The sequence below is a fragment of the Artibeus jamaicensis genome, unplaced genomic scaffold (genome assembly GCF_021234435.1).
Source record: "Artibeus jamaicensis isolate MK-2021 breed Jamaican fruit bat unplaced genomic scaffold, CSHL_Jam_final contig_1015, whole genome shotgun sequence".
NCBI lineage: Eukaryota > Metazoa > Chordata > Mammalia > Chiroptera > Phyllostomidae > Artibeus > Artibeus jamaicensis.
The window spans coordinates 8,290,833-8,318,282 of record NW_026521194.1 but is presented as its reverse complement, the minus strand read 5'-3'; the positions used below and the strand labels follow the sequence as shown (position 1 = coordinate 8,318,282).

At 53.8% G+C, this 27,450-nt stretch overlaps 1 protein-coding gene across 2 annotated transcripts; it reads right to left on the bottom strand.

Annotated features, from left to right (window-relative positions):
• Nucleotides 1-8,437: 8,437 nt before the first annotated feature.
• IHH (Indian hedgehog signaling molecule) lies at nucleotides 8,438-14,822 on the bottom strand. Of its 2 annotated transcripts, none has more exons than XM_037155506.2 (3): nucleotides 14,150-14,822; nucleotides 11,481-11,742; nucleotides 8,438-9,893 (listed from the first exon to the last, which is right to left on the bottom strand). In XM_037155506.2, the coding sequence occupies exons 1-3, from the start codon at nucleotides 14,459-14,461 to the stop codon at nucleotides 9,235-9,237; spliced, it is 1,233 nt and encodes a 410-aa protein (XP_037011401.1). In that variant the 5' UTR covers nucleotides 14,462-14,822; the 3' UTR covers nucleotides 8,438-9,234. The 2 variants fall into 2 exon arrangements, with proteins under 2 accessions (XP_037011401.1, XP_037011400.2); XM_037155505.2 differs by lacking the exon at nucleotides 14,150-14,822 and adding an exon at nucleotides 12,842-13,295.
• Nucleotides 14,823-27,450: the final 12,628 nt, after the last annotated feature.

Here is a 27,450-nt window from a genome sequence, read left to right as displayed (position 1 = left end):
TTGACATCTTGTAGACAACAAAGTCAGACGCACACACTCTCACAAAGGTGACTCACTAAATGGGAGGTCCCTATAAATAAACGACTCATCCTATGTACCCTCCCTTCCTATTGCCTCCCGGCCTCTCTGTTGCACACTGGAGAGGTGAGAAGTTTCTGTCCTCTCTACATCCTCCTCTTGTTTCTCCAAGAAGGAGGCTGCCCTGCTGCTGCAGGGTGGAGAAAGACAGAAGGAGGTGCCAGAGTAACCTGTAGTCCAGATGGCAAGTCAGTCCAGTTCCCACCTCCCTTCCTCTGCTACTCTGACTCCATTTGGAGTGCTGGTTCTGAAACAGGTCTGCGTCCAAGGTGTAACTAATTTATAGGAATGAGATGAGGAGGGGGCATCCTCTCACAGAAGCTCCTGACCTCTGAAATTAGTGGAACAAGTTTTTCAAACCCAGCCTGAGGTATGGAGAGCGGGAGACGGCTGCAGCCAAGAGAGCCACTGGGTGGTGCGGAGCTGGATGAAGGAGCAGGCGGGGAGCCCTCTCTGTGTTACAGTGTCATGTTCCCCCGGAGCAGCAGGGTGGACGGGGGGTGCATTAAGAGATTGATGGCACCTCCAGCCTGAAACAGCTGCCATGGCACAAAACTAGCAGGGATTTAAAGGTAGACTGCCATATGGCAGGCTAATTCAAAGAGAAGGGTTGCATTCTGCCTGGGACCCCTACAGGGTTTTCTGACTCTACTGTGCCAACCCCCCCCCCACACACACACAGATAACTTTCTCCCTCTATTCACAGTCCCCACTAAAAAGTAGACAGGTACATAGACCAACAGTAGGGAGAGAAAAGGGAAAATATGTGAGGTTTGATCCCAGAAGACTTGAGTTCAGGTCCTGATTCTAGCATTTAGTAGCTGAGCAATTTCAAGCAAATTGTTAAACATTCCAGAACCTCATTTTCCTCATCTGTAAAATGGTGACAAACAGGGATAATTTTCAAAAAATACTTAACAATTGATAAGGTATAGTCATGACCTATGAGAATGGGACTTAGAATCAGAACAGGGCTCTGGAAGCCCACGTTGTGCCAGGCCTTAACCCTTTAGTTGTTGGGTCATGGGGGAGCCTGGGGGTGCAGGGAGGGGCTGGGAGAGCAGCCACAGCAGCGGAGGACTCAGTCAGGGACTATTTACCAACTAGCACCGAGGCATCTCAAGATCCCAATAATCAGTATAGCTATACTGAATAGTATTAGGTGCAAGCCAGACCTAAGGACTAATCCTGCCTCACTGGCTGGTGTAGACTCGGTTATGTATTTCAAGCCCAAACTTGAAGTCTTTCCCCCTCTATCTCCTCCACATTGGTGGAGAACCTATTGCCACGTCTCAGGGCTCTTTCCTTCTATTCTGAGCAGTGCTCCTCTGTGTAAGCTCTCCCAGCTGTCCTCCCTACACCGTCTCCTGCTGGCCCTCTAGCTCCAAGCGTCTCGTGCCAGCACCACGGACAGCTCCTGCTGACTGGCTCATCCTGGGCCATCCACTTCTCCAGCCTCCTGCCTCTTCTCTCCCCACCCAGAAACCCTGACGTGTGAACTGAATGAGGGGCATCCCTGAGAAAACAGCACAAATGGAGTGATTACGAACAAGCTCTGGGGTAAAGCAGCCTGGATTAGAATCCGAACCACACAGGCTTTTAGCTGTATGATCTTGTTCCTTCACTTAAAAAAAAAAAGATTTTATTTATTTATTTTAGAGAGATGGGGAAGGGAAGGAGAAAGAGGAGTGAAACTCAATGTGTGGTTGCCTCTAGCACACCCCCTACTGGGGATATGGTCTGCAACCCAGGCATGTGCCCTGACTGGGAATCAAACCAGCGATGCTTTGGTTTGCAGGCCTGCGCTCAATCCACTGAGCTACACCAGCCAGGGTCTTGTTCCTTCACTTTTATAAGACCCAGTCTCCTCAGCCCTGGTCAGATACTTCAGTTGGTTAGAACATCTTCCCAATACACAAAGTTGCAGATTCAATCCCTGCTCCGGGCACATACAAGACTCAAACAGTGAATACATAAATAGGTGGAATGACAGACAATTTTTTTTCTCTTTCCCCCTTTCTTCTCTCTCTAAAAATCAATTTAAAAATTCTCTGCATTAAAAAAGTCTCCTCTTCTGTAAACAGGGAAAAGTTTAACAGCTCGAAAGTTGTGAGGTTTAAGTGAGATAAAATATTTCAAAAACTTGGCAGAGTGCCTGGCTTATTCTATGCTCTGCACAAATGAAGAGCACCATTATTCTGTGACCTTCTATTCTGTCTAATACCTCAAGTCCTTTCCCAGTTCATTTCTGACCGGGATCCTCTCTCAAGTAAAGGAGTCATGATGTGGCCCCCAGTTCAGTGCAGCCGGATCCTTGAGTGCGGAAGTTGGCTTGAACTTCACGCATGGTAAAGGAGACCACCTTCAACTGGTCCGTGAGGCTCTGTCTTTCAGATCTTCTCAAATTGCGAGTTAATTTTCGATAGACAGAGGTCACAAAAATAGTGCAGGAAGTCTCACAAACCCTTCACCCAGCTGTCTCCCCCAAGGTGAACATCTGACATGACCACAGATGATTGATCAAAACAAAGGAATTAACCTCGGTACAACAAATAATAGTAATGAAAGTATAGAATTTAGTTAGATTCGAAGGGTTTGTCCACTAATGTCCTTTTCATGTCTCGGTATCCAGTTGAGGATCCCCCCTGGGGTATTTCCTGAGACTTCCTTGTCTTTCATGATCTCAACTCTTTTGAAGAGTACTGTCAATTATTTTGTAGGTGTTTCCTCAGTCTGGGTTTGTTTCTCGTAATAGAGCAATGCGTGCATTATTGAGAAGCAGAGCAGAAGAACGATTTGCCCTTCTCGGTGCATCATGTCAGGGCACCAGTACGTTTTACTGGTGATGTTAACTTTGATCTCTTGGCTAAAGTGTGTCTGCCAGGGTTCTCCTCTGTAAACATGCTATTTCCTCTTTACTGGAGTCATCATACCCATTTTGGGCTTCTTTAGGATTATGAGTTCAGAACCAAGAAACCTGTCCTGGAGCTAGCCATTCAACCCCTGCACTCCCAACCACTCCTCAGAGCCACGCCCATTTCCTGTAATCCTCCTGGTCACTTTCCCCCAGGTTTTCTTAAGTCGAGTATTTGGAGGTGTGTGCAGAAGCCAGATGTAAACACACCTGGAGTTTATTAGGGCAACAGGGAACTTCAGTTCATTTTCATGGACTTTGGTCGAGGCCCTACAAGTTTCTTTTTGCATGGGCAGTCTGGGAAAATGTGGCCAGCAAGTGCCCACAGGAATGTCCAGCTATTTTCTTCAACATGTAACATTGGATGTTTAAAGCTTTCTAATAGCTTTAGAAATGCACATGGCTATGCATTTCTTGCTAGCCGCTAGCGCAGACATGTAAGCTTCCTTCCTTCTAGAAAGCTCTTCATTCCTCCAAGAGTTTGCTGTTATCAGAGATCCTGACACCTGAGCACTTACACATTTTTTCAATCAGTTGAATGTGAAGAGATTTGCTTATCCAGCCCTTCCCTTTGTCTCCATCTCTGTCTGCCCCAAGTTCATCCCAAGTCAGTGTGTCTTCTCATGCTGCCCTTTAGGTGATGAAGAGGCCTCACACGTCCTCCAACCACATGCGGGCTCCATTTTAAAAAGCTTTTGTGCAAAGCATATTAAGGCCCCTGGGAAGCCTCAGAAGGCCCCTTCATCAGTTCCCATTCTCTTTGCCTTTTGTTCTGTTTACTGTTGTTGTGTAAGAAAGTATCCCAAACTTCAAGTTTCCAAGCAATCATTTTACTTTGCTCATGCATATGTGGGCCAGGAATTCAGAAAGGGCTTGGCCAGGCAGCTGTGCCTCATTCAGGTGCTTTCAGAAGTCGGCCAGGGCCATGGCCATCCAAAGGCTGCGCTGGGCTGGATGTCCCAGATGGTGCCCTCACATGGATGACAGTGTGTGCTGGCTCTCAGCGGGGTACTCGCTGGGCTGTGGATGAGGACACCACAGCCCGGCTCTAGCTTGGCAATCTCAGGGTAGAACCAGGAAGAAGCTGCAAGGCCTTTTGTAGCCTCAGCGAGATTCAAGGGGAGAGGAGTGTCATAATCATGTCCATAATCATAGACACCGTTGCCACTCCCAGAGAAATGGGATCCTGTCATAGCATCCAGAGCATTGTTCCTCCAAGACCACTTTCCCCAGCACGTTCCTGGCTGCCCCCAGCCCCATTAGATCTTGTAGGCTGATGCTCAGAGTGACTTCCTCCCGTTCTTCTGGGATGGCGACTCCTCGGTTCCCTCAGTTGCTGCTGCAGGGCAGTTGGGTTCTGATCTGGACTCTGCTACTGTGTGACCATGGGAAAGTGACTTCACCTCTCTGGGCCTTTGGACTTCACCTTTCTGCAAAGTAGGAATTAGGAACACCTTTATTTATCAAGCTGTTAGGATTTTAAAATATACTGTAAAGAGCAGACCTAGCACCATTGATGATCCTGACTGTGGAATAAATACATGTGGGCAAGTCCTTTTTTCTCTTGGAGATCTGGCTCACTTGTCTCTAAACTGTGCTAATTCCCTTATCCCGCTTCCATGTCCAGATGAGAGGAGGTTTTAAATGCTCTGAGGGAGGGTCAGCCCAGCAGTTAAGGCTTCTGGACCCCAACCTGGGCAGGAAGCACCCCGTATCTATGCCCATCTGAGGGGATGCCCTGTGCTTGCAAGGCAGCCTGGGTGTGCTTTGGGGCACGAGGGGCGGGGCTGCTGTCAGCCGACCCAGCCTCATCAGGTCTGGGCTGACCAGAGCTGGTCCCAGTAAAACAAATAGGCTTTGAGAACCAGGCTGGGGTGTGGGACGTGGGGCGGAGCCCCGGGAAGGGTGTTCCACCCAGAAGGGCAGAGAGCATGGGGTGGGGGGAGCTGCCACCCCCAACCCTTGCCAGGAAATCCAGGTGTGCTGCATACCCCAGCCTGCCCCATGCACGAGGGTCTCTCCAGAAGAGGCCAGAAGCATAGCTTTCTCTGGTTGGACCTCCTCAGGGGGCGTTTTGCTGTTTTTATATGGAGAGGCACCTGTTTCCAGTTTCTTCACTGGGGCTGCGGGTGCTGGAGCAGGCCTGGTGGCCTAAAGGACTGTTGCACTGGGCTCGGCCCTCCCGGCACAGCGCCACTCGCCGTCAGAAGCCATCTGCAAGCAGGCAGCACCTTCAGGCTGTGATGGGGGAGAAGAGGAAGTGCGGGCCACGTGGCTTCAGAAGAACCACACCCAGGGTGGTTGGGTCTGTCCAAACACGAGAAAGGAAACTGCAGAGGACAACCTGGGGACGGGTACCTGAAAAGAGGCCTCGCCACAGACAAGCCAGGGTCCGGGGTGCCATGGCCCTTGTGTTGAGGGCAGTCTGCCCAGGCTGCTCCAGAGGCCTCACAGCCATGATCAAGGGTGCTGGGCATTGGGGAGTTGGATCTCAGGCTTAAAAACCTGAAGTTGACTTGGGCTCTTTCCTCACCCTCACTACTCATCCAAAATGCCTCAAGTCCCCGTCATTTTCCTGCCAAAATGTCTACAGTCTGCAATCTTATTTCTGACCCTCCACAGCCAGCTTTCAGCCCAGTTGTTGGTGAACTTCTTTACCCAGTAAAAGGACTCTCCCTTCTTCCATAGCCGCCTTCTCTGGTCTGTCCTCCACACTGCAGCCAGGTGAGCTTTCTGGAACAATATAGTTGCAGGCTTCCCCTGCCTCGAACCCTCCAGGCAATCACCAAGCCCTCGGGCTACATGTATGAAGTCCAAGTGCATGGAACACAAGGGTTTGGGTAGTCGAACTGCTGCCCACTGCTCCACCTCGGCTTGGCCAAACCTGCATGCACTGGATGGGTTTGCAGTGCTGCCCTGATGGTGGTTCCTGCAAGCCCCCAGCCTCTCTCAAGTCTCTGAGCCTTTGCATTTACTGCATCCTCGGCCTGGACATCTCCTTGCTCTCCCTTTGAACATCTGCCATTCGAACACCTCCTTGCCCTCCCTGCATCGTCCTGGTCTCCAGGAGGTTTTCCTAGTCCCCAGACTCTCCTGGTGCTCAGGCCCACGGTGTCAGGCACAGCACTCACCACATGGCGTGGACACCAATCTCCCCCGTACTGCTCCCTACCACCCAGTTCACTGAGGGCAGGGCTGCCCCTTTCCCCCACTCTGGCGCAGAGCCTGGCACAGGGTGTTTAGTAAACAGTGACCGAATGAGTGAAGGAAGATTGCAGCTGTGGATGCAGCAGTCTCAGGGGCTGAGCATGCGCCCGAGGGGAGAGCCAGGCATTGGGTCAGCAGCTGCCTGGGCCTAGGCTCTATGGTTGACTATTTTCTGGGCCCTGGCCTTGTGCAGAGGGTGGGGCAAACTGGGCTCTGGAGGGAGGGGTTAGGGCCATCAGTGCAGAGGCGAAGGATGCCTTTTCAGGCGCTTTCTCCTTGTCTCCCTGCTCACACAGCCGCTCAGACCTGAGTCCTGGATTCCCAGAAAAGCTGCAGGGCCCCACCTTCATCCCAAGGTTGGCCTTTTGAGGGGCTGAATTCAGACAAAGATTTTTCTGAACCTTTGCAGTCTTCTCTGTCAGAGAATAGATTTTTTTGCTCTGTGGAGGCCCATCTAGAACAGAAAGGTCTGGAGACACCAAATGGTCTTGTGTCTACAGGGCAGAGTAAAAGAGGGTGTAACCGCCACCATCCCGCCGCCAACCAACTCTATAGGAAAGAATCTCTCTCACTTAGAAATGCCTACGGGGAGAGAAGGTGCCAATGAGTGAACAAGAATATCTTGACCTTGACCTCTTATGTTTGTCACCACAAATAAACTCATGGACACCTGGTTCCTGTGAGCCTGGTCCATGAGAGTCTGCCACAGAGGGATGAGTCCATTCTGGATCTTCTAACAAAGCAGATGTCCAGGCCAGCTGAGCTACGTAGACCTTCCAAGTTCACCAAGAGAAAGCCTGTGGTATAAAAAGTGGGTCTTATGGTGGTGGGAGGAGGGAGAACTGGGTAGTGGGGAGTCCAGTGTATGGTGACAGATGGAAACTAGACTTGGTGGTGAGCACACTGTAGTGTATACAGACATTGAATTATAATGCTATGAAAGTTATATGATGTTACTGACCAATGTTACCTCAGTTAAAACACAAACAGAACAGTGGGCCCCGGAGCTGGATGCGTAGATTCAAATCCTGTTTCTGTTACTTGTTGCATAATCTTGGGCAAGTTACTTAATCTTCCTGTGCTTCTGTGTTCTCCTTTGGAAAAATGGTATCATTATAATATATATCACAGGGGTCATTATGAAAATAAGGTGGGTTCTACATGTGAAGCACTTAGAACAATGCCTGGCAGTGGGGAATCTTCATTATTAAGTGATAGGAGTTTTTATTCATTACAGTCCATGGGGGCTTATTCCCCCCACCCCCAGGACACAGTCCCCAGGGAATGACGTTTTCTCTGGACTTTTCCTCCAAGGGGGTGGTGGATGGGTAAGGTAGGAATCTGAGCGGTCAGTGGAGGACAGCCCCAGGCGCTGGTGCGCTCTGACACCTGGCCCTCCACAGTGCGAGGAGTTCTGATCTGCAGCGTACACCAATTTCCATGGTGTAAATTGTCCCACCACAGCCTCTACCAACTGCCTCATGAAATTCCTGAAAATTTAACAACTGAGCCACTGAGCCTGGGAATTGGCGAGTGAGCACAGAAAAACCTGCCTTGGGACCAAGAGACCGAGAGGAAATGAAGGAGGGGGCCATCCCGTTCTGGCCATAAACCGGGACTTCTCTAGACTAAGCAATGTTCCTCAAAATGCGGTCTGTGGACCACCTGCCATGTTGGGGGTATTTGGAAGAGTAAGTTCATGGGCCTCGCTCTGGATCTATTAAAGCACCATCTTGGAAGTCAGGCCAAGGATAATTTTTAAACAAGCCGCCCAGGTGATTCTGAAGTCTGAGCGCTGCTAGGTTAAGGAACCCGACTCGTGTGAGAAGTGAGAAGGGGCCGCAGGGCAGGCGTGCACTCTCCGGAATCATGTCCTGCCACAGCCCGTTATCGTAGTGAAGTCAGAAACCCAGGCCCCAAGAAAGACCAGAGTAAGCAGGGGAAACACCTGGACTACAGCACAGCTGGTGGTTCCAGGTGCGTGAAGTGACTGAGGACTAGTTGCCCCACCTCCCTCTCTGATCCAACCTTGGGGTCGGTGTGGTAAGGCCTGGCCTGGCCTGCAGCACAGCTCTCTGTTGGGACCTCACAGAGCTGCTGGTGAGGCCCGCCCTGCAGAGTGGGTGGAGCAGTGGAGGGTTCGCCCTGAGGACAAGGTGGGCCCACCCCAGGCCAGGCCCACCCCTGGCTCCGGACCACCCATGTACTGAACCCACTCGGCATCCTGGACTCTCTGGCTCTAACAACTTAAATAATTTTTATTACAAAAGGAAGAAAAGACCAAAACATCCCCCAAATTCTCCCATGGGCTTCCCCCTTGGCGCCAATAAATAAGGTGGGGGAGACTGACCAGAGGAGGGGTGGGGGTCATGGTTCAGCAGAGGAGGGGGCCGAGCCTGGGCAGGGGTGGCAAGAACATGGAGCTCACTCCCCTGGGCCCGGGCGCTATGATCACATTGGCTGGAACACAGAACTCTGCCCACTGACAACAACAGTCTCTGGGTATGTCCCGAGGAGTGTGGCCTGGGAGGAAGGACGTGTCTCAGGATGGCCAGGACGGCTGCCCCACTCTGCGGCCTTCCAGGCAGCACTGGCAGCTCCAGGCAGTGCTGAGTCCGGCCAGCTCCCTGCTGGCTCCCAGGGAATCTAGCAGCATCAACTGAGGTGCAAGCCCACTGAAGGGGGGCTTAAGACAGATGGAATGGGTTCTCCCCATTGGGGGAGGCAGGTATGAAGAATCGTGGTGAGAGCCGGTTGGGTTGGGACCCATTGTGCCAGCCTGGAGGTCTATAGGTTAGAAGGACAGACCACTCTCCTTGCCAGCTCAGCTTGCATCTCTGTCACCACATCAGGATGGGGGGTGGGGGGGGGATGCTGGCATCGCCCAGTCAAGTCTCAATGGTCTATCTCTGTGGTGGAGGAGATGGTGGGATCCAGTCCCCCACACTCAGGTCCCTTCCAGGGCCAGGGCCCTCCTGGTGGGGAGGCCTTTGGCTCCAGTTGGGCAGTTCCGGGAGGACAGTGGAGGGATCTTTTCAGCTGCCTGGCCCAGCCACGCCCAGCGAGTGAAAGCTGCTCTCTTCCAACAAGAGCCGTCCCAGGCGGTAGAGAAGTTGGGGGTACCAGTGCACACCCTCCCCCGGGGTCCAGCTGCCCCATGTCAAGCTGTGAAACAGTCTCAGGGGCCAGAAGGCCAAGTGAGCCAGGTGGTGGTCAGCCACGGCTGCGAAGCAGGAGGCCACCACGTCCTCTACCACCAGCGTCCCATGCCTCGTCAGCGGGGCGTAGGCCCCAAGGGCAATGTGTGTGGAGACAGCTGCCACTCGGGCAGGCTGCAGGCCGGGCGCCCCAGCCACCAGCACATACTGGCCAGGCTGCACTTGACTGGCAAACGTGGCCCGGAAGTGGGCTGCTGGTTCTGTGTGATTGTTGGCGGTGAAAAGCAGGTGGGCGGGTGTGAGTGCCAGGCGTCTTGGGGGGTCCTGGGTCTCGATGACCTGGAAGACCCTCAGCCTATTTGGCTCCCGATCCAGGAAAATGAGCACTTCGCTGAAGGTGGGGTTCCCATCCTCCCCCATGGCCAGCACCCGGTCTCCCGGCCTCACGGCTGACAGAGCCACACGTGCCCCACTCTCCAGGCGCACCTGGGCTCCAGCAGGGAAGCAGCCGCCTGTCTTGGCTGCCGCTGAGTGTTCTGTGGGAAGAAGGGACAGGAAGGTGTTACTGCTGCAAAGCTCGGATTCCCAGTGACAGCACCCCTTCCGAGCCCAGCCAGACCTCCCCTTGCTCCCTGAGAGCCCCCCTCACCATGCCTTGGCCCCTTTCCCCACTTTTCTTGCAGACTTGAGCTCAGTCCAACCCACGGTGTGATCCCTGCCCTCCTCCCCAGTCTAAGCCTTGGCCAATGAGAGGAGCACATTGTGGCTCCACTGAGAGAGAAGAAAACAGCCATTTGGGAGCCCAGATGGAGCCACCCACTTGTTCTCAATCCTGACAATGTTGTGAAGTGGTAAGAGAGGTCAGAGGTCAGCTGAGCCAGGCGGTGGTCGCTGTGATTTGATGCCCAGAAAACTGCAGCCTCTCCTCTGGGGTCTGAATGTGCTATTATTTCTCACCCCTTAGCCAGATACCCCCCCAAATTGCCCTCTCAGACTGACACCCCAAGTTTTGTGCCAGAGTTGGCCCCTGGCTGGAGTCTATACGGAAGTGAGAGGAGGACCAGCTCAGGGCGATGCAGGCTCTGGGGAAGCCCGGCTCGGTGGCCAGGGTAAAATCATTGTCTTCAGTTTGTGTGCTGGGTCCTTGTGCAGGAAGAGGACACGGTGGCATCAGTGGGTGGGATGGAGGCCAGTGTTTGCGGGTCAGGGGCAGTGAAGGGAAGTGGCCACTCTGGGAGCTGGCACCGGGCCAGTGTTTGCAGGTGAAGGGTGGGTGTGACTTGAAGTGGATACTGTTGGCAGGAAAGTGCTGAGGGGGCGGGTGGGGTGGGGCTCCCACTGCGGACCCAGGGAGAATTGGGAACAGTAAAAAAGGGGGGCCTGGTTTCAGTGTGCGGGGTCTGCAAGTGCGGCTCCTGCCTGTGCCAGCGTGGAGGGCCTCGCCGGTAGTCACACGGGAACATCCGAAGCACAAGTGACTGGGTTCAGTGTGGGGAACAGGGTCACCGACAAGATCTGACAATGCCTGCCCATTCCGATCAACAAGGCGGCAAATCTGGGAAAATCCACTTTATTGAGTCCGTTCTGTTTATTCTGCCCCTCGTGGCTGGCTCTGCCCCAAAATGCCCAGCTTTAGGGCCCCTGAGGGAGAGGTTGGGGACGCCTGCGCCCCTGGGAGGAGCCTACTCGGTGCCCCAAAGGGCCCGCCTGCAGGCCCGCTGGTGGATTCGGAACCTCTGGGCCCTCCCTGGCCCCTGACCCGCCCCTTCTGCACCACGCGGGGTGGGAGCTGTGTCTGTCACAGCCTGGCTTCCACATCTGTTCAGCTTGCTCTGTCTTGAACCTCCTGCAGCGGGTTCTGTACTGTGGACCGCGAGGTTGGCACCCAGTAGCGCCAGGACAGGGCCCTGTCTCCCTAGGCTCTCTCCATTGACACTACCGGGCACGGGAGGAGCAGGCGGTCACAAGCAGAAGTGGGGAGCGCCGCCGACGTCCTCTTTCCCGGGGTTCCCGCCTCCAACCCCGGGCGGGTCTCTTCGCCTTCTCCGCGCCAGCGGGCCCTGCGCCGCCTGCCCACGCCCTGCGGCCCCGGCCCCGGGCCCAGTCCCCAGGCAGCGGCTCACCGGACTTGACGGAGCAATGCACGTGGGCCTTCGACTCGTAATACACCCAGTCGAAGCCGGCCTCCACTGCCAAGCGCGCCAGCAGTCCGTACTTATTGCGGTCGCGGTCCGACGTGGTGATGTCCACTGCGCGGCCCTCGTAGTGCAGCGACTCCTCCGAGTGGTGGCCGTCCTCGTCCCAGCCCTCGGTCACCCGCAGCTTCACGCCGGGCCACTGGTTCATCACCGAGATGGCCAGGGAGTTCAGGCGGTCCTTGCAGCGCTGCGAGAGCAAAGCACGGAGTTGGGGGAGGCGCTGGTCCGCGCGGAGGTGCAGGCTCTGCCCCGCTCTCCCCGAGCGCCCGCCCGCCGGAGCTCTCGCAGGAACGCGGAGCCCTAACTCGCCGCCTTCCGCTGTGACTCCTGGCTGCCCCAAGGCCCTGGACCGCACTGCGACGCCTCCAATCCGGAGGTCGGGGCAAGCCGCACACCCGTGGGGCTCCTTCATCTGAGAAGTAGCCCCTCCCTTCTGTAGTCTTTCTGCCCCTCTCGGTTTACCGACTCCTCCGCGGACCCGAGTATACCTTTCCAGCGCCCAGTGCCTCCGTCTCACGGATGCATCGGAGACCAGGGACGGCCTGCTACCTGGAGGGACGGGAGCCGGGCCGACCGCCTGGGGCTGGCCTGCGAGGCGTGCAAGGCCGGAGACGCCCAGTAGGTGTCACCGTAGCCTCAGGGCTGAGGCCCGGGGATCGCAGCCCCCGAGGCACGGCAGGTGCGGAGTCCCCGCAGCGTGGGGGTGTGTTGGAGGGAATCCCGGTACTGCCTGGATTCCTGGGGCACCAAAAAGCATTCCTTCTGGGACCCTCTTATGTTCGAAACCTGCCCGCAGCCATGCCCGAAATACCACAGCCCTAGAACCAGAAGCTCGTGGGAAGGCTAGTGCCCGGCTTGGCCGGCTAGAAGGCGACGCTGAGCGTCTCCTGCTACGAGGGACTCCCCGGGGTTTATGAATATGAAATGACCCCTGAGCCCAGAGCCCTAGAAGCTTCTGCGCTGCCCCCATCTGGGAAGAGACCTGAGGAACCCAGCCTTTAATTCCAGGGAGCCTGCTCCACGCTCCGCCTCGCACGGATGGGTGTAGAACCGCGCCCCCCGGTAAGGACGGTAGAGATCCCCCGTCTGTGTTGACTCCCCGCGTGCCTGCAGCCCAGAGGACCTGGCAGGTGACTGGGGGGGGGCGACAGGAAAGGGGCCCCTTCCACAGTCCTTCACTCTGAAGTTTGAAGCGCTGCCAGGTTTGGGCAGCCCGTGACCCAGCCTACCCCCACCCGCAGAGTCCAGGCCCGCAGACCCTTGGACTCGGTCTCCCAGGATCCAACCTCGGTTAGGACCCAAGGCCCGGCTGTCCACACGGCGAGCAGAGGAGCCGGGACGCTCACTGCCTCGGGAAGGAGCTTCGCGTGCTCTTGCCTCCGGGATCCTAGCTCTCCACCTATGTTCCCTGGCGCGCCCCTGCTCCCCGCCCCTTTCTCCCCCGCCACCCCCTCCTCGGGTCCAGAGCCGGGGCGCGCGCTGTCAATGATTGCCCAGCCCGTGGCCCGGATCCTTATCTGCATTCCTCTGCGCCCAGCCCGGCCCGGCCACCAGCCAACCTTCGCCCCGACTCTGGCCGTCCAGCCGCGGCGCCAGGGCGCATGCTGAGGGCCGTGGTCTAGCTGCTTTTCCTAAAGCACAGAACGTGGGCTGCCTGGCTGTGGGGGAAGCCCCGGGACGCCGCTGAGGAAGGGGACGTAGGTCTGTTCCCTTAAAGGGCCCGGTTGCAGGGAAGAAACTTTGCGCCTCCTCACCAAACCCCCGCCCCTCACTCCCCACCCCCCAAACCCCAGCGCTGGTACTGAGCGCAGATTCGAGCACGCAGAGACTGGCTTTAGCTCTGCTCCCTGCCTCTCCGGCACCCGGCCCCCGGCCCCCGGGTCTCTCCTTTCCAGTCTAACCCGTTACTGCCACCAAACCCAGGGATCCCCCAAGTTCGATCCCGGAGCCCGAACGCCCCTACCCCCTTCGCTTCAATGGCAGCTGAGCCGCTCGGCTCTCTACACAGACACGTGCGCTCTCCTGGCAAGTTCTCTCCCACCTCTATCTTCCTCGCTGTTCCTTAACCCCAGACCCCACCCGGACGCTGCTCCAGGAGGGGGCAGCGCATCAAACCAAGACCGCGCGTGGAGGAAAGGCCGTGGGGGCCCCTGTGCCCGAAGCCTCTTCATCTCGGGGTGCCGAATGGCTTCTAATTGAAAGAGACCCAGTCGTGCGGTGGGTTAGGCCTGGAAGGACCGTGTGGGTCCCAGAGGCACAGGGGGCAGCCGGGTCGAGGTGCCTCTGGTGCCGTGTCTGACCCGAGCTGCCAGCGCTCCGGGGCCGTGGGGCCGCGGCTAGCTGGCTGGGCCGTGGCGTTCAGCAGCAGGGGCCTCTTCTCGCAGCCGCCGGGGAGCTCGGGGAGGCCGACACTCCCGCCGGGACCCCTGGCTGTCCCATCTTGGGCATGAGGCGGTTGGGCTTGGCGAGAGGGGCAGGTGCCAGAGGGCGTGCCAGCCAGTCGAGAAAAGGTGCCAGAGGGGCGGGTAGGGCCGGGCAGGTGGCGGTGCTTCAGCGGCGGCGCCCTGGGAGCTGGGAGGGCGGGTCGCGCTCACCTGGGTCATGAGGCGGTCGGCGCCCGTGTTCTCCTCGTCCTTGAAGATGATGTCGGGATTGTAATTGGGGGTGAGCTCCTTGAAGCGCTCCGAGCTGCGCGCGATCTTGCCTTCATAGCGCCCGCTGGCGCCCAGGGTCTTCTCGGGCACGTTGGGGCTGAATTGCTTATAGGCGAGTGGCACGAGCTTGCGCGGCGGCCGCCGCCGGCTGCCCACCACCCGGCCCGGCCCGCAGCCCCGCGCCGCCGGCACCAGCAGCAGCAGCAGGAGCAGGCAGACCCGCAGTCGGGGCCGGAGCCGGGCGGGAGACATGGCCGGGAGCCCGGGAGCGCGGCGGGCGAGGGCGCCTGGTGGGCTGGTAGGTGGGCGAGTCGACCCGGGCCCTGCGGGGGCTCAGGCGTCGGGGTGGCTCCGGGGGGCTCCAGGTGGGGGCGCCATGGGCTGCGCGGCGTGGCGCAGGGCCGGCCGGACTCAGGTGCGGGGCGGGGGCCCGGGGCCCTGGCTGGTGGCGGCGAGCTGCCCCCTCGGCGCCTCGACTCTGAGCTGCCCGGCTCGCCCGCCGCCAATAAATAGGCCGGCCCGTTTGTTTTGGCAACGCGGCGGCGGCGGGGGGCGGCGGACGGCGGGGCTGCGGGCCGCCGGGCTGGGCTGGGCTGGCCGGGCAGGCGGGTTGGCGGGCCCCGCGGTTAGCACCCCGGCCCGGCGGTCAGGCGGCTCGGGCGGAGCGGGAGCTGCTGCCGTCTGCGGCGCAGCCCGGGGCCGAGTGAGAGGGGAAATGGAAGAGATCCGGGCTCGGGCCCCGCGCAGACCGCACCCTGCCCATGTCCCTGCCTCCTGTGTGCTCGACAGCGAACCTGCGGCGAGGGCGGCACAGCCTCCTCCCCCTCGGGCGGGCGGCCCCCGGCGCTAGCCAGCCCTCGTCCCGCTCGCTCCTCCGCCGCGAGTCCGCCCGCCCGCCCGCCCGCTGCCCTCCGCGCCCCCTGCGCCGCCTGAGTTTGCCCTCCCCGCCCGGACGCGCCCCACCCGCCTTGGCCTCGCCTCTGGGCTCCCCGCGGCTCCGGGGTGCCCCGCCAGGCGCAAACCTCCCGGACAGGAGCTGCCACCCCCACGGCGACCGCAACCCACGGCGCGGCCGGACGCGAGGGGCGGGGGGCTGTGGCCGGACCGCACAGCCGCCTACGGTGTCCCCTGCGGGGAAGTAAACCCAAAAGGCAGGAGGCCACTAGTAACCTGGTGCCCCACCCTGGCCCAGGAGACGCTCCCTCTGGGCTTGGTGGAGCTGAGTTCGGTATCAGTGCACATCCCTCGGCCCGCCGGGCGTGAAGCTGGGAGCGGGGCGTCCATCCTTGGAAGAACCAGTAGGGGTTTGGGGGGGCTGGAAACACTGTTAAAAGGAGCAAGATGAAATCGCAAAGGGACAGGCCAAGGTGCACAGAAGTGCAGCCGGAATGGAGACGTCAACAGGGTGCGGAGCTCCGCGGCCGGCCACTTTCAAGAGGGGCAACGCAGGTCTCAGCGGCGGGGCTTGCTAAGAAATGAAAGGAAAAAAAAATTCAAAGCCAGTGGCATCCAGAAGTTGCTAAATAATTGCTGTTTTAGATCCGCTTTACAAATTAGCAAGGGCATAGGCTATGGAGAGGCAGCTGGACAATCGAACGTGGGTTGTGTGTGTATTTTAATATGCAACGGGGTTAAGAACAAAACAACAAATCGCACATTTGACTTGGTTGAGATGTATTCTACAAAGTCATTAGCAATAGGAATAAAAGTTGAGAAATTAGAAGGTTTAAAAATTCTCATTACAAGAATACTAATACAATAGGTACAGTTTTATTGCTACTTATGTGCCTAGAACACGGAAACTATATTATTATAGCAAGTATTGTACTTGCGTTATTTAATTTCAACTCACAACACCGCCTCCAATAAACAAACAAACTCACAACCTCAAATGAGCTACATTATCCCCACGTTACAAATGGAGAGTTGAATTTCAGAGAGGGTAAGCAACTGGGTCCTGGCTGAGGAGCAGGGAAGACTCCAGCCCCAGGGGCCTGCCCCCAGGGCTGACGCATTGGCCCTCTCTGGACCGCACCCCTCATCCGGCACAGCCTGTGCATGGGGCTGGGGTGGCTTTGCATACATGCATCACATTTTGTCTAGAGCAGTTTTGTGAACAGAAGCTCAGAACTGGAAGGGACCCAGGAGAGTGCTTAACCTAAGCACTTGGTGTGACCAGAAACTGAGGCCCACAACAGGGAATTCGGGTGGCTCTGCCACCAGTGGAGTGGCACGCGTGTCACTTGCAAACAAAATGCATTGTTTCCTTTTCTCCCCCTTGGCTCACACTTCCTCCCCACTCCTCGTCCATTCTCACATTAACACTCGATTCTAGGTCTCCAGAGTCGTGATCACTCTGACGTTGCTTCTTTTCCTGGAAAGCTTTCAGAGCAGCGTTAACTTGTGTTTTCTGGGGTTCGGGAATTATCCCTGAAATATCGCTGCCCCCCACTCCACCCACCTCCTCCCCCACCCCCTCCGCAATTTCTGGGGCAGACCACGCAGTCAGGTCAATACCTCTCCCAATCCACACAAACGGGAGCTCTGTTTTTATGGAGTTCCAAAGGAGAAAATCCTACAGGGTTCCGTGGCCACCTGCCTTTTATCATCATTATCTATACAAATTTTGCTTCAAGTTTAATCTTTCTTCCTTCCTACCTCTCTAATGAAAATTCATCTCTTTTCCTCTTTTTCTGGCCTTAGCGACGAGGGCCATTGTCCTTATTATCTCGCATGCCTGTTCTTGAAGAGTGGTTAGATTCACTTTCAATGTCCTTTTCTCCAAGTGAAAGACGACTCCTTTGAGCTCCTCTCAGAGGTTCTAATCTACAACGATTTATTAACATTGTGTTTCTTCTAGATTGTGTACTGGGAGAAGCAGACAGGGCTGGCATTAACCAAATATTTTCTCTATGACAGGTGCTGTAAACACCTAGCACATCCTCACAGTCGCCCTTGTACGCAGTGGCCATTATCCTCACTTTACAGATCTACAACTCCAGAGCTTCAGAAATAAAGTAACTTGCTTGTAATCCCACAGCTAAGATTTGAACCTGGAGATTTTTTACTCCAAAGCTATATATAGTCTTTTCTCAGGACACAGTGGTGGTTCAAGAGCTGAAGCTCAAATTTAGGTCAGCATCCGTCCAATCTCCTTCGGCAGAGGAAGGGGGAGAGGAGGGGAGGAATCAGGAGCATCAGGATTTCTGCAGTAGTGACCTCAGAGCGCTTTTTATCCGACTGGGGCCTAAGGATGCTGATCATTTCTCAGCTGCCTGTGCTCTTAGCTGCTCAGTAGATGAAGGGTAGCTTTTGAGTTGGGCTGGTCCATTAGATCTCTCAGAAGAAGGCTGGCTCTTTTTCTGGTCACTGCCAGGGTCTTGTCAGCAGGGAAACTGGAGAACTAAAGTGTCCACAGTGGAGCCACCAAAGGCCTGGGGTCTGAGCAGCAGGGACAGAACCCGATCGGGGCACCTCACATCTGAGTCCTGGGCCAGTGGGTCAGATCATGTTCCTTCTCTCACTTGTAGAGCTTGACACCCTGCAGTCACCTCTATGTTGAAGAGAACAAGTAAAAGCTATCTCTCTGGATAACCTGATGAATATTATTATTAATTAATTAATTAACTAATTTATTTATTTATTTTGCTCACAGAGTGAAAGTTGGAAAAATAGGCTGGGAGGTAAGGGGGAGGGGGAGTGGAGGAAAACACACCCAGAACCTGATAATTTCATATCTGTTTAGTAGACTACTGTGTTAGTGTTTGCAGCCGATCTTGAATGTAATGTTAGAGTGCAAATATAGTGTATGGTGATATGTTCATATATGTGTGTGTGAATGTATATGTATTCACACACACACACACACACACACACGCGTGCTGTGTATGTCCGCACTTCTATATTGAACTAGTCTTTCTCTCCTCATCCTGCCACTTGACCAGACCAACCCTGCTCTAAAGCCACGGTGCGGAGCCACAAGCAAACAAGTGTCAGGAATGCAGTTAGTCACATCCCCTCCAGGAGCTCGGTGCACTGCAGCCGTGACCAGCAGAGAAAGCACTAGGCCTGGACTTGGCAGATCTGTGCCTGAACACTGTCTTTGACACCTTCAACCTGCATGGCCTTGGGCAAGTCACTGGACTTCTCTACATTTTTGTTTCTATAAAGTGAAAATACCACCTACCCCAGAGGGTTGATGAGAGGGTTAAAGTACAAGCTGTAAGTACAAATCTTATGTAAAATTCATTGTTATTCTCTGCCTGGCCCACTAGCAGTGGTCTCAGTTCTCCAACTTCCATTGCCCACGTAGGGGAGTATGTCAGGATGCTCACACGTGCGTGCCCAGGGCAGCAGCGGGGATGGGGAGACCTACTTCTCTCTACTAGGGAGCATCTGCCTTGTGTACACCAGCATAATAGGTACATGAGGATAGGAAATGCAGACAGAAAAGTAGAAGACACGGTTATTGTCCTCCGGGAATTTACTATTTAAACCTAAAGACACATCATGAAAATAAAAGGCAGTTACAAAGCCATGAATGCCACTTATGAATGACCACAGACTAATATCATAAACCAGTTAATACATAAGATGAATTTGGTCAGGAAGAATATGGAGTTAAGAAACATGTATACCCGAAACTAATATAATATTGGATGTCAACTGTAACTGGAAAAAAATTTAATTAAAAAATAAAAAGAGCCCTGGCTGGTGTGGCTCAGTGGATTGAGCGCCAGACTGCAAACCAAAGGGTCGCCAGTTCGATTCCCAGTCAGGGCACATGCCTGGGTTGCAGGCCAGGTTGGGCCCCCAGCAGGGGGTGCATGAGAGGCAACCCCCTGCTGGGAGGTTCTCCCCCTCTCTTTCTCCTTCCCTTCCCCTCTCTCTAAAAATAAAGAAATAAAATATTTTTAAAAAAAAGAAACAAACAAAGGGTCCAGGGTGAGATCTCTTGGAAAAAATCAGTCTTAAAGGAGGGACAGGATTGATGACAAGAATAAAGAAGATGCTCAGAAAAGAGCAGTGGTCCCAGCAAAGATCATGGCACTTGTAACAAGGAAGAGGTGAGCCGCACAATCTAGCAAAGGCGAGGATCCCTAACATCAGCCCCTGTAACCTTCACAAAAACCTTATGAAGTTGACGCCATTACCTTCACCTCATGAATGAGAGACTGATGTTCAGAGCTGGTAGGTGGGGAAGCTGGAGCTGGAATCCAGCTTCTCTGACTCCTAATAACCCAGGTTCTTGGTGAGTGATCCTCAGTGAGAACAAGCATGCTGGGTTGTTGACCTTTGTTCAACTCACTCATTTTCTCTCTAAATCGAGGGGACTCTTCTGTTATCTTGATTGTGGGCTTTTAAGACCTCAAGCTCTGTTTGCCTGACCATTTCCCCAACTAGTTGGGAGCACTCTAACTTCTGCTGTGGATTTTAAAAGAGGTTAGCAATTCCACCAAATCTCCCATACGCAGAAATAGGATCATGTCTGCCTTTCAAGCCTCAGATCAGTCCGGAATGCGTTTGGACAACCAATTAGAACCACTCAAAACTAACAATGCTTTGAAAGTTAGCTATTGATTGGAAATGGGAATGTCAAGTTACCTTTGCCCAAACAGTAAGCTCATTACAAGGCACTTCAGAGAGATCCAAGCATTGAAGACCTTGCTTTGATGACTTTGAAAGGGGAGGAAAAGGCAGCAGAGTTAGTGACAAAGAGGATGTGTGTTTCCCCTCATGGCAGAGACTAAAGATTGTGGGAAACTCTTATAGACAGGAAGATATACATATAAATGTATGTCTGTATGTGGATAACAACATGCCTACTAAATAATGGGCTTCGTTTCCACCCGTGTCTCCATTTGGGAAGAAACTGTTGCTCAAAGAGAATCTTGAAAAATACCAGCCCAATGAATGTTCAGTAAAGGGGGACAGGAGTACTGCTCTTTTAATACTCAAGGGATGCTCCCGACATGGCTGTCGGTGTTCTGCGGCTGCGTTTGCACTGGTCACCGGCACTGCCTCAACCGTCTCTATTGGTAGAGATAGCCCCCTCAGGGTGCCAGGGAGCTGTAGCCAAATAAAGAAGGTATATAGTCACTCGGTCTTTAGTAACTTCTCTTCTTAGTTTCGGCGAAATGATAAACTCACTCTCTTGTGGTTGTAGCTGATGAAGCAACACTTAAGCCCCACTCTCACCTTACAACTGGTCGCTGCAGACAACAAGGGTTACATTCATTTATATCCACAAATTTCTAAACCAGCTTCAAGATACTGCTGGTGTGAGCAGGTGTGTGTATTCATGTGTGTGTGAGAGAGAATCTCTCTTCATTTATTCAGTCAACAACTATTTTTGAGCACCTACTAAGTGCCAGGCACTGTGTTCGGTGCTTGGGATGTGAGAGAACAGCAAACACAAGACCCGAGGTTCCTGCTTTGGGGGAGCTTTATGCTAGTGGGGAGGTACTGGGGAGACAGACAATGAAACATAAATATAAAAATAAGTAAAATATATAATGTGTTAGAAGGGAATAAGGACTCTGAGCACGAAACATAAAACTGGGTAAAAGGACTGGGTGTGCGGCCAGCTCATGAGAAGAAGGTGCAAGGTCAGGGGGCAGGCAGTTACGCTACAGGGTGGTCAGTGGAGGCCTCAGTGAGAAGGTGTGACTTCAGCAAAGACCTGAAGAGGCGAGGGTTTCATCTAAGTGGAGAACTAGGGGAAGGGCGATAGTAGGGAGAACTGCATGGAGCAGAGGCCCTGAAGTGCTGGCAGGTTGGAGAAATGGCAAGGAGGTCGAAGATGATGCTGCGGGGGCGGCAGAAGAGCGTGAGTTCGCTGGACTTCCTGCTTTCTGATGATGAGGGTGTTTTTCAAACTCTCTATAAAGCTCAGAGTGAAGATAAGGCACCCTTTGGAGAAATTTATGTACTGACCTGTAAATACGGACACAATATAGTTAAACAGCAGTAAAAGCAGATAACAAAATAGCATTTAGATAGGATTCTTTCAACTTTAAAAGAGATACATAGTCACGGCTCGCACTTTGTACTTCATACGCTTGAAAATTTTTTAGGAAAAAATCTTTTTTAACACCGTTGGATTGTAGGTTTCTTGAAAGCAAGGGCCTTGTCTGTGGCCACACACAATGTCTGCATGTACAGATGTACGCAGCAGGATGCGGGTAAGACATTTTAAACATTTAATGACGAGTAAATGAACACGCCCTGTTTCTTCCTGAAAATGGATTTTTCAATCTCGTTCTCAACATATTTCCTACAAACCTGGGCCATTCCTCTGAATTCCTCTGTACGACCAGGGATTTTTCCCACTGAACGGTCCCATTTGCTGTCCAGGCCATGTATAGCACAAGGTTTAACCAACCAGTTCAGCCTCTCCATCTACCCTTTCAGCCAGGAATGTGGCCCATTCTCCAAAGCATCTCCTGGGGATCATTGTTCTCACAGAGTCTTCCTGCTAGTTATTCAAGTTGCTTAACTGTTGAAATGTTTTCCATCACCTTTAGATCATTTTCATGTCAGTTTCATACTTGCTACAATTCCGTTTGATGACTGCTGTTAGTTTGGTTTGGAGATTCCTACCCAGAAGCACACACACACACCCCTGAGAGTCTCAGTTCCAGGACCTGTATTCCAGATGCGTTTCCGGTGGGAAGCTCAGCTCCCACCGACCAGTCCTGACTTTAAAACGGCTTTGATGAATGACCATGGGAACCACGTCAGGCCCTGAACGATCATACAGCACCCTAGGTGAGAAACACTGAGTGCTCCTTATTGTTCCTCCGTCTCCACGCTGTATGAACAGACTGAGAAAACAGTTTCACTTGGCACAGTCCTGCTGTGTCATTGTTCAGGTCCTAGAAATGTGCGCGCACTTTGACCATTCAGTCGTCCATGGTGTTGGACTGGGGCCTCGCTGTCCTTCAGCTCATTGACTGGCGACACAGTGTGGCTGCAGCCTGTGCCCCGGGCACCTGGGATGCATGACTGCCCAGTACAAACCTGAAGTTGGCCACTTCACAAGCCGGTGGCCGACCGTCTGCAAGAGCGATGGCCTCTGCCCTTTGCCGAACACATCAGCACATGAATTTTCCCCTTTAGCATCCAGACACGAACATCTTTTTTGGTTCACAATGTCATTGTACAACATACCTATTCCCTCCGTGCCACTGTTCCACTATGCAGACTATCCCGCCACATTTAATTTGGACTCACTGCCAGGAGCAACGCCATGGTCACTGCCCCTACCAGAAAGCCCCTCCAGCGAGGGTGTCAGTGCCACCTTCAAACGTCATCTGAGTATTAGTATTATACTGCTGTTATGCCACATTACTAATCAAACAGAACATTTTTTTGCCAACCCCCTTCCCCAACCCGTGCTGTCCTGTGTCTCCCAGGTGTGACACGGGACAAAAACTGGCATTGCTTTGCCCCCTGGAAGTGCCAGGCAGCCATCATAACTAACACTGGGAGTCTGTCCATCTGATCTGGCAGCAGGCTCTTTCTGTCTTGAAGAAGGGATCTCTCTACCACCCGGGATTCCCAGAAGTCCTGCTCTTGACTCCTGAACACAGATTCAGGCGCCAAGGGCCGTCCCCACCAACTCCAACTCCTTCAAGGCCCAGAGTGGGAGGAGAAAGGCAGGACAGAGTGCCAGTCAGGAGGATTACCCTTCCCCTACTCCATTCTCCCGTCTCCTGTCACCGGTTTCTGACCGCTGTCGATCCTATCAGGGGTCCATAAAGCGAGGAGGACTCTGGCCCGGGAGAGGGGGGTAGGGGTTAGGCAAACAAGCCAGGGAGGCACTTGGTTGAAATTTAACCACAATATTCTTGGTCTCTATTGTTTTGAGTGAGGCCCAATATTTCCACAGCAGGATTATAGGATCTGATTAACCATGTTAGACAACAATGCCGAGCCGGGATGGGCTTCCCCTTCCCGCTGCCAGTATGAAAAAGTAAATACAACACCCAGATGTCGGAAGGGACATCAAGCAGCCCCAGAGTCCTAGTCCCCAGTTCTAACCCTGCTAATGTTTTTGACCCCAGACTAGGGGGAGGAAGAGTGTGGTACTGCACGCTCCTTTAACTCCTGGCCCTGGGCCCAGCAGGACAAGTAATCCGGGCACAGTCTTCCCAGGTGAGTCAATGGCTGTGTGCTCCCCACACCCTGGAGTTCTTCCAGTGCCTCTTCCGGGTTCCCCTAGGCTAGCCCAGGTCTTCGGGAGCCCAGGAGAGTCTGGTGAGGAGAGGTGAGCACTCATTTAAAGGGTCCAGGAGTGTGGAAAGCAGAGCAACACCTGTTGGGCTCCAGGATAGAGGAACTGAGTGCAGGGGGGTTTCACAGCTGGTAAGAACAATTGAGCCTTTGCTAGAATGCTTTGGTGCTACCTAATGACTTCCCATGTGCCAGGGTACAGACGTGAGACCCCAGCATTGAGGGGAAGAGCCCCAAAGCAAAGTCCTAGGAGATGAGAAAGTGTTCCTTGAATGGTCTGGGATGAAAGATGGAGGACAGATGGGACTGTAGTTCCTCAAGCAGACGGGGATTCCCTCAGGTCCCTTTCCCTCACGCACCAGTACCTCGGATCCCCTCCCTCTTAGGTGGCATCTCCGGAGGCCCTGTCCAGGAGAACAGGAGAGAAAAACGGAGCAATAGGAACCTTTCACAGGACCCCCCAGCAGCGGCTTCCAGGAGGTCACAGCATCTCAAAGAAGCCCTCCCTCTCAAGCGTGGACTCCATTCCCCTCCAGCATTAACCTCTGTATCTAAGTGCCTGGCACAATCAATTTTGTGAGCCCACAGGTTTACTGATGTCAATGATGGGGACGAGGAAACAACGGCCATGAGATCTGAGTGTGGCGGCTTCCTTGTCATATGTAACTTACTCCTTTTGAACAGTTTCTTCTTCAGGAAAATCGGAAGATGGGCAAACATCAGAGCAGCTTAGAAAAGCTCCCGACCGTATGAAAACCCAGCTGACGAAAGCTGCACCCTTCAGGAGTGGAACACTCTACGGGGACAGTTTCCGAGTCAGGGTCAGAAACCGGCCCTGCTCCCAAGCAGTATAATCTAATGGGAGAATGAAAACAAAAAGCACATACAAACCTGTACATAAACACAGATTACGTTAACAGCACAGATGGTGAGGGGTGAGTAGAACACATGAAGGGAGCTTCCCACATCAGGAGGAGAGGTTATGAAGTGGATATTAGGTTTCCTGTACACTCCTCGGAGCGAACCTTCCTAGTTCTGGCAGTCGGAGAAAGCAAGGCCCACCGTCACTGGAGAGAAGAAAATGCCCTGGTGGCAATGTCTAGGATGAGATGAAATCAGGATCCGGGGAAGAGGCACCTTTTCCATTCTCACTCCTTCTACCATCTCTGTACTGAGAATAACACATGGGGCCGCTGCTCATCTCCCGAGGACCAGCGTGAAGGAGGGAAGGGCTGCGGAGACCGGGCGGTTTAAATGAAGAGGAAGGCAACGAAAGGGAGTTCGGATGTACCGCAAGGTAAAATTAGGAAGCAGGAGGCCTGAGTGTGCAGCAGAGTCGAGGCCCCACTGCAGGGGACCTGCGTCAGACCCAAGAAGGGTCCTAGATCTGACAGGGACGGGGGCTCCCCAAGTCCAGAGCAAAAGAGCACTGACTTCACTCTTTGCTACCTGACAGCCTCGGAATTCCAGGACGCGCTCCTTAGGATTCAGCGTGAGGACAGAGACTAGAAGCTCCTTCCTCCTTTCTCAACAACTTGACTATCCTTTGGAAACACTCCTTGATCTGGGAGGCTGGCTGACAACCACAGGAGAAAAGAGAATGACCCTAGTGGGATTTTCCAGGACCCGGCCTGAGCTCTGCCCTCAAGGACTGCTGGGCAAGCCCTCGGTGAGGCCGGAGGAGAGGAGGTGCTGCCCAGCTGGAGTGCTAAGGGATGCAGATTTCCCTTCCAGCCAGAGCTGGCCGTCCTAGCTGGCCGTGGGGGAGGGGAGAGCCAGCCGGCCAGGCCAAGTAGGCCTTGCAGCCTAGGTGGCGCTATTTCTCTACTTTTTAGGTCAAGTTCCTGCAGGAACTTCCTCGAGGTCTCTAATCCTGCTCCTGGTTTGCTGGCTTGCTCGTGTAAACCACCTTATATTATTTTTTTTTCTAAAAATACTCCAAAGCAATTGAAAGAGTCCCTTCTCCCACCAGCCAGCCCTGGCCCCAACCCCGGCCCCGGGGAGCGGGCGGGTAGGCGGGGAGGTGGGCCACTGCTTTATTAAACACAGGGAAAACTAATATTTACGGAATAAAATTTATGGAGCAGCCACGAGAATTCGACCCTTTTATGTGCATGGGGAGTGGGGGCTGGGTCAGGCTGGGGGCCTCAGGGAGGGGCCCAAGCCAGGGGGGCAGGGCTGGAACACAGCCTGGTTCGGCCAATTCATCAAGGCAGGGATTTCCCTGGAGTTGCCCGGGGAAGCCAGATTCTCAACCACCACCCCTAGGTTTTGGGGGTAAGAGCTTCAGGGCAAGAAGGCCCGAGGCAGGGCCTCTGGAAGCAATGTTTACCGAAGGGTGTGTTTGGGCAATGTCCCCGTGGAGACAAGCCACCTTTGGGGACAGAGTGGGCAGTGGATGGAGCGGTCATTAGGCATATTCTTATTTAACCTTTTTAAAAAGTACACATTCTTTTGGGAACATGAAAAAAGTATGCTCTTATGATTTTACTCATAATTTAGGGGGATTCACACCCTGCTGGTCCCCCTGTGATTACAAATGTCTGCTCTGGGGACTGCACTCTTCAGGTAGAGGGATTATCATGGGAAAGAACCCGTACTTTCTCTCAGCTTGCTGGGGAAGTCATTTCTTTTCCCATGTGGCATCATGTCTTATAGATCCTGAAATCTGGCTATGTAAATTATGCCGAAAAGAAACTGAACAGCAGAATGAGCCACCTATAGATTGCCTTTCCTGGTTCCCAATTCACTTCAGTGACAGTCACGGCTGCGGGGTGCAGGCACCCGGGGACACCGGGGACTGGCGGGAAAGCCAGTCATCGGCAGCAACTGGGGTGAGCCCCGGCGCAGCTCTCAGACTCGGCCTGCAGATAAAGACCAGGGGGTAAGCCCCAGAGTCCTTAAAGTTTCCTGCCTTGAAGAGCAGTGAGGATTAGCACATCCTATTGAAAGTAGGCAGGGACCTAGGAGAAGGATGTTACACAAAAGACAGGAAAGGAGGACCTGACAACCCTCCTGGAAAATGTTTTCAGTGATGCACAGAATGATGAACTCAGCGGTCTGGATTCAAATGCCGGCTGCACTCATTAGCTGTGTGACCTTTGACAGGCCACTTAGTCTCTCCAGTACTCCGTCTCCTAGTGGCTTAGCAGTATCTTCCTCACGTGATGTTGTGAGGCTTCGATGCCAGGCGCTTATTAACCTGGTATGCATTAACGGCTCAATAAGTATTTGTGTTGTTCTCTTTATAATCATTATTCTTTGATTATTGCTTGGACCGTCCGCTCTCCCATGATTTGGCATATGGATGGAAACACCGGCTCCAGCTGGAGAGGATCTGAGGGTGAAGAGGCATCCGACGGTCCTGGTCCTATGTAAATAAACCGGAGAAGACCTCTGTGGGCTCTGCCCCCGACCCCTCCCTCTACCTAACAGCTCCCAGTTAACATCTAGCAGAGAAGGCCAAGGGACTTTGCGAATCCTGGTCTGCTGAGTCTTGCCAGATCTGCCCAAAGAGCTGACTTTCTAAATGTCTAAGACTCTGCATATCTCGGAGAGCCTTTACATTTTTTTCTTGCTATGCACTATTCATTCTGTAGGTCAGCTGCGTTGTTCCAGAGAACTCCTGTGGCCATCTCCTGTTCCCTGTCACCCTATCTTTCCTAGTTCCTCTGGTCACTGTTATGTGAGGTGGAGTGATGGGTGGGAAGGTGAAACTCCCTTTTCTCCCACTCCAGTGGGAAACTACCTTGTCCCAACTATTCAAAGCTCTTTGTAATATTAATCCCATGTTGTAGTTTGCCCTGTTGTCTATGCCTTGGAATCAGAACCCCCCCACACCCCCCCAAAAAACCCCCACATCAATTGGGCAAAGGAGAGCACAAGCCATCTGCTCTGCCTGGTGCCCACCATGGAGAGCGTTCTCAAGATTAAAGTTCCTATGTAGGGGATTAGCACATCCACAGCAGAGAAGCATAAGAGAACCTGAAGGACTGGACTGAGGG

What these genes read in the sequence shown, in the direction of transcription:
- IHH (XM_037155506.2), bottom strand. Translation starts at nt 14,461, where the DNA reads ATGTCTCCCGCCCGGCTCCGGCCCCGACTGCGGGTCTGCCTGCTCCTG. An exon ending in CCGACCGCCTCATGACCCAG is followed by an intron (nt 11,743 to 14,149) that starts GTGAGCGCGACC and finishes TTGCTCTCGCAG; the next exon opens with CGCTGCAAGGACCGCCTGAA. An exon ending in GCATTGCTCCGTCAAGTCCG is followed by an intron (nt 9,894 to 11,480) that starts GTGAGCCGCTGC and finishes TTCTTCCCACAG; the next exon opens with AACACTCAGCGGCAGCCAAG.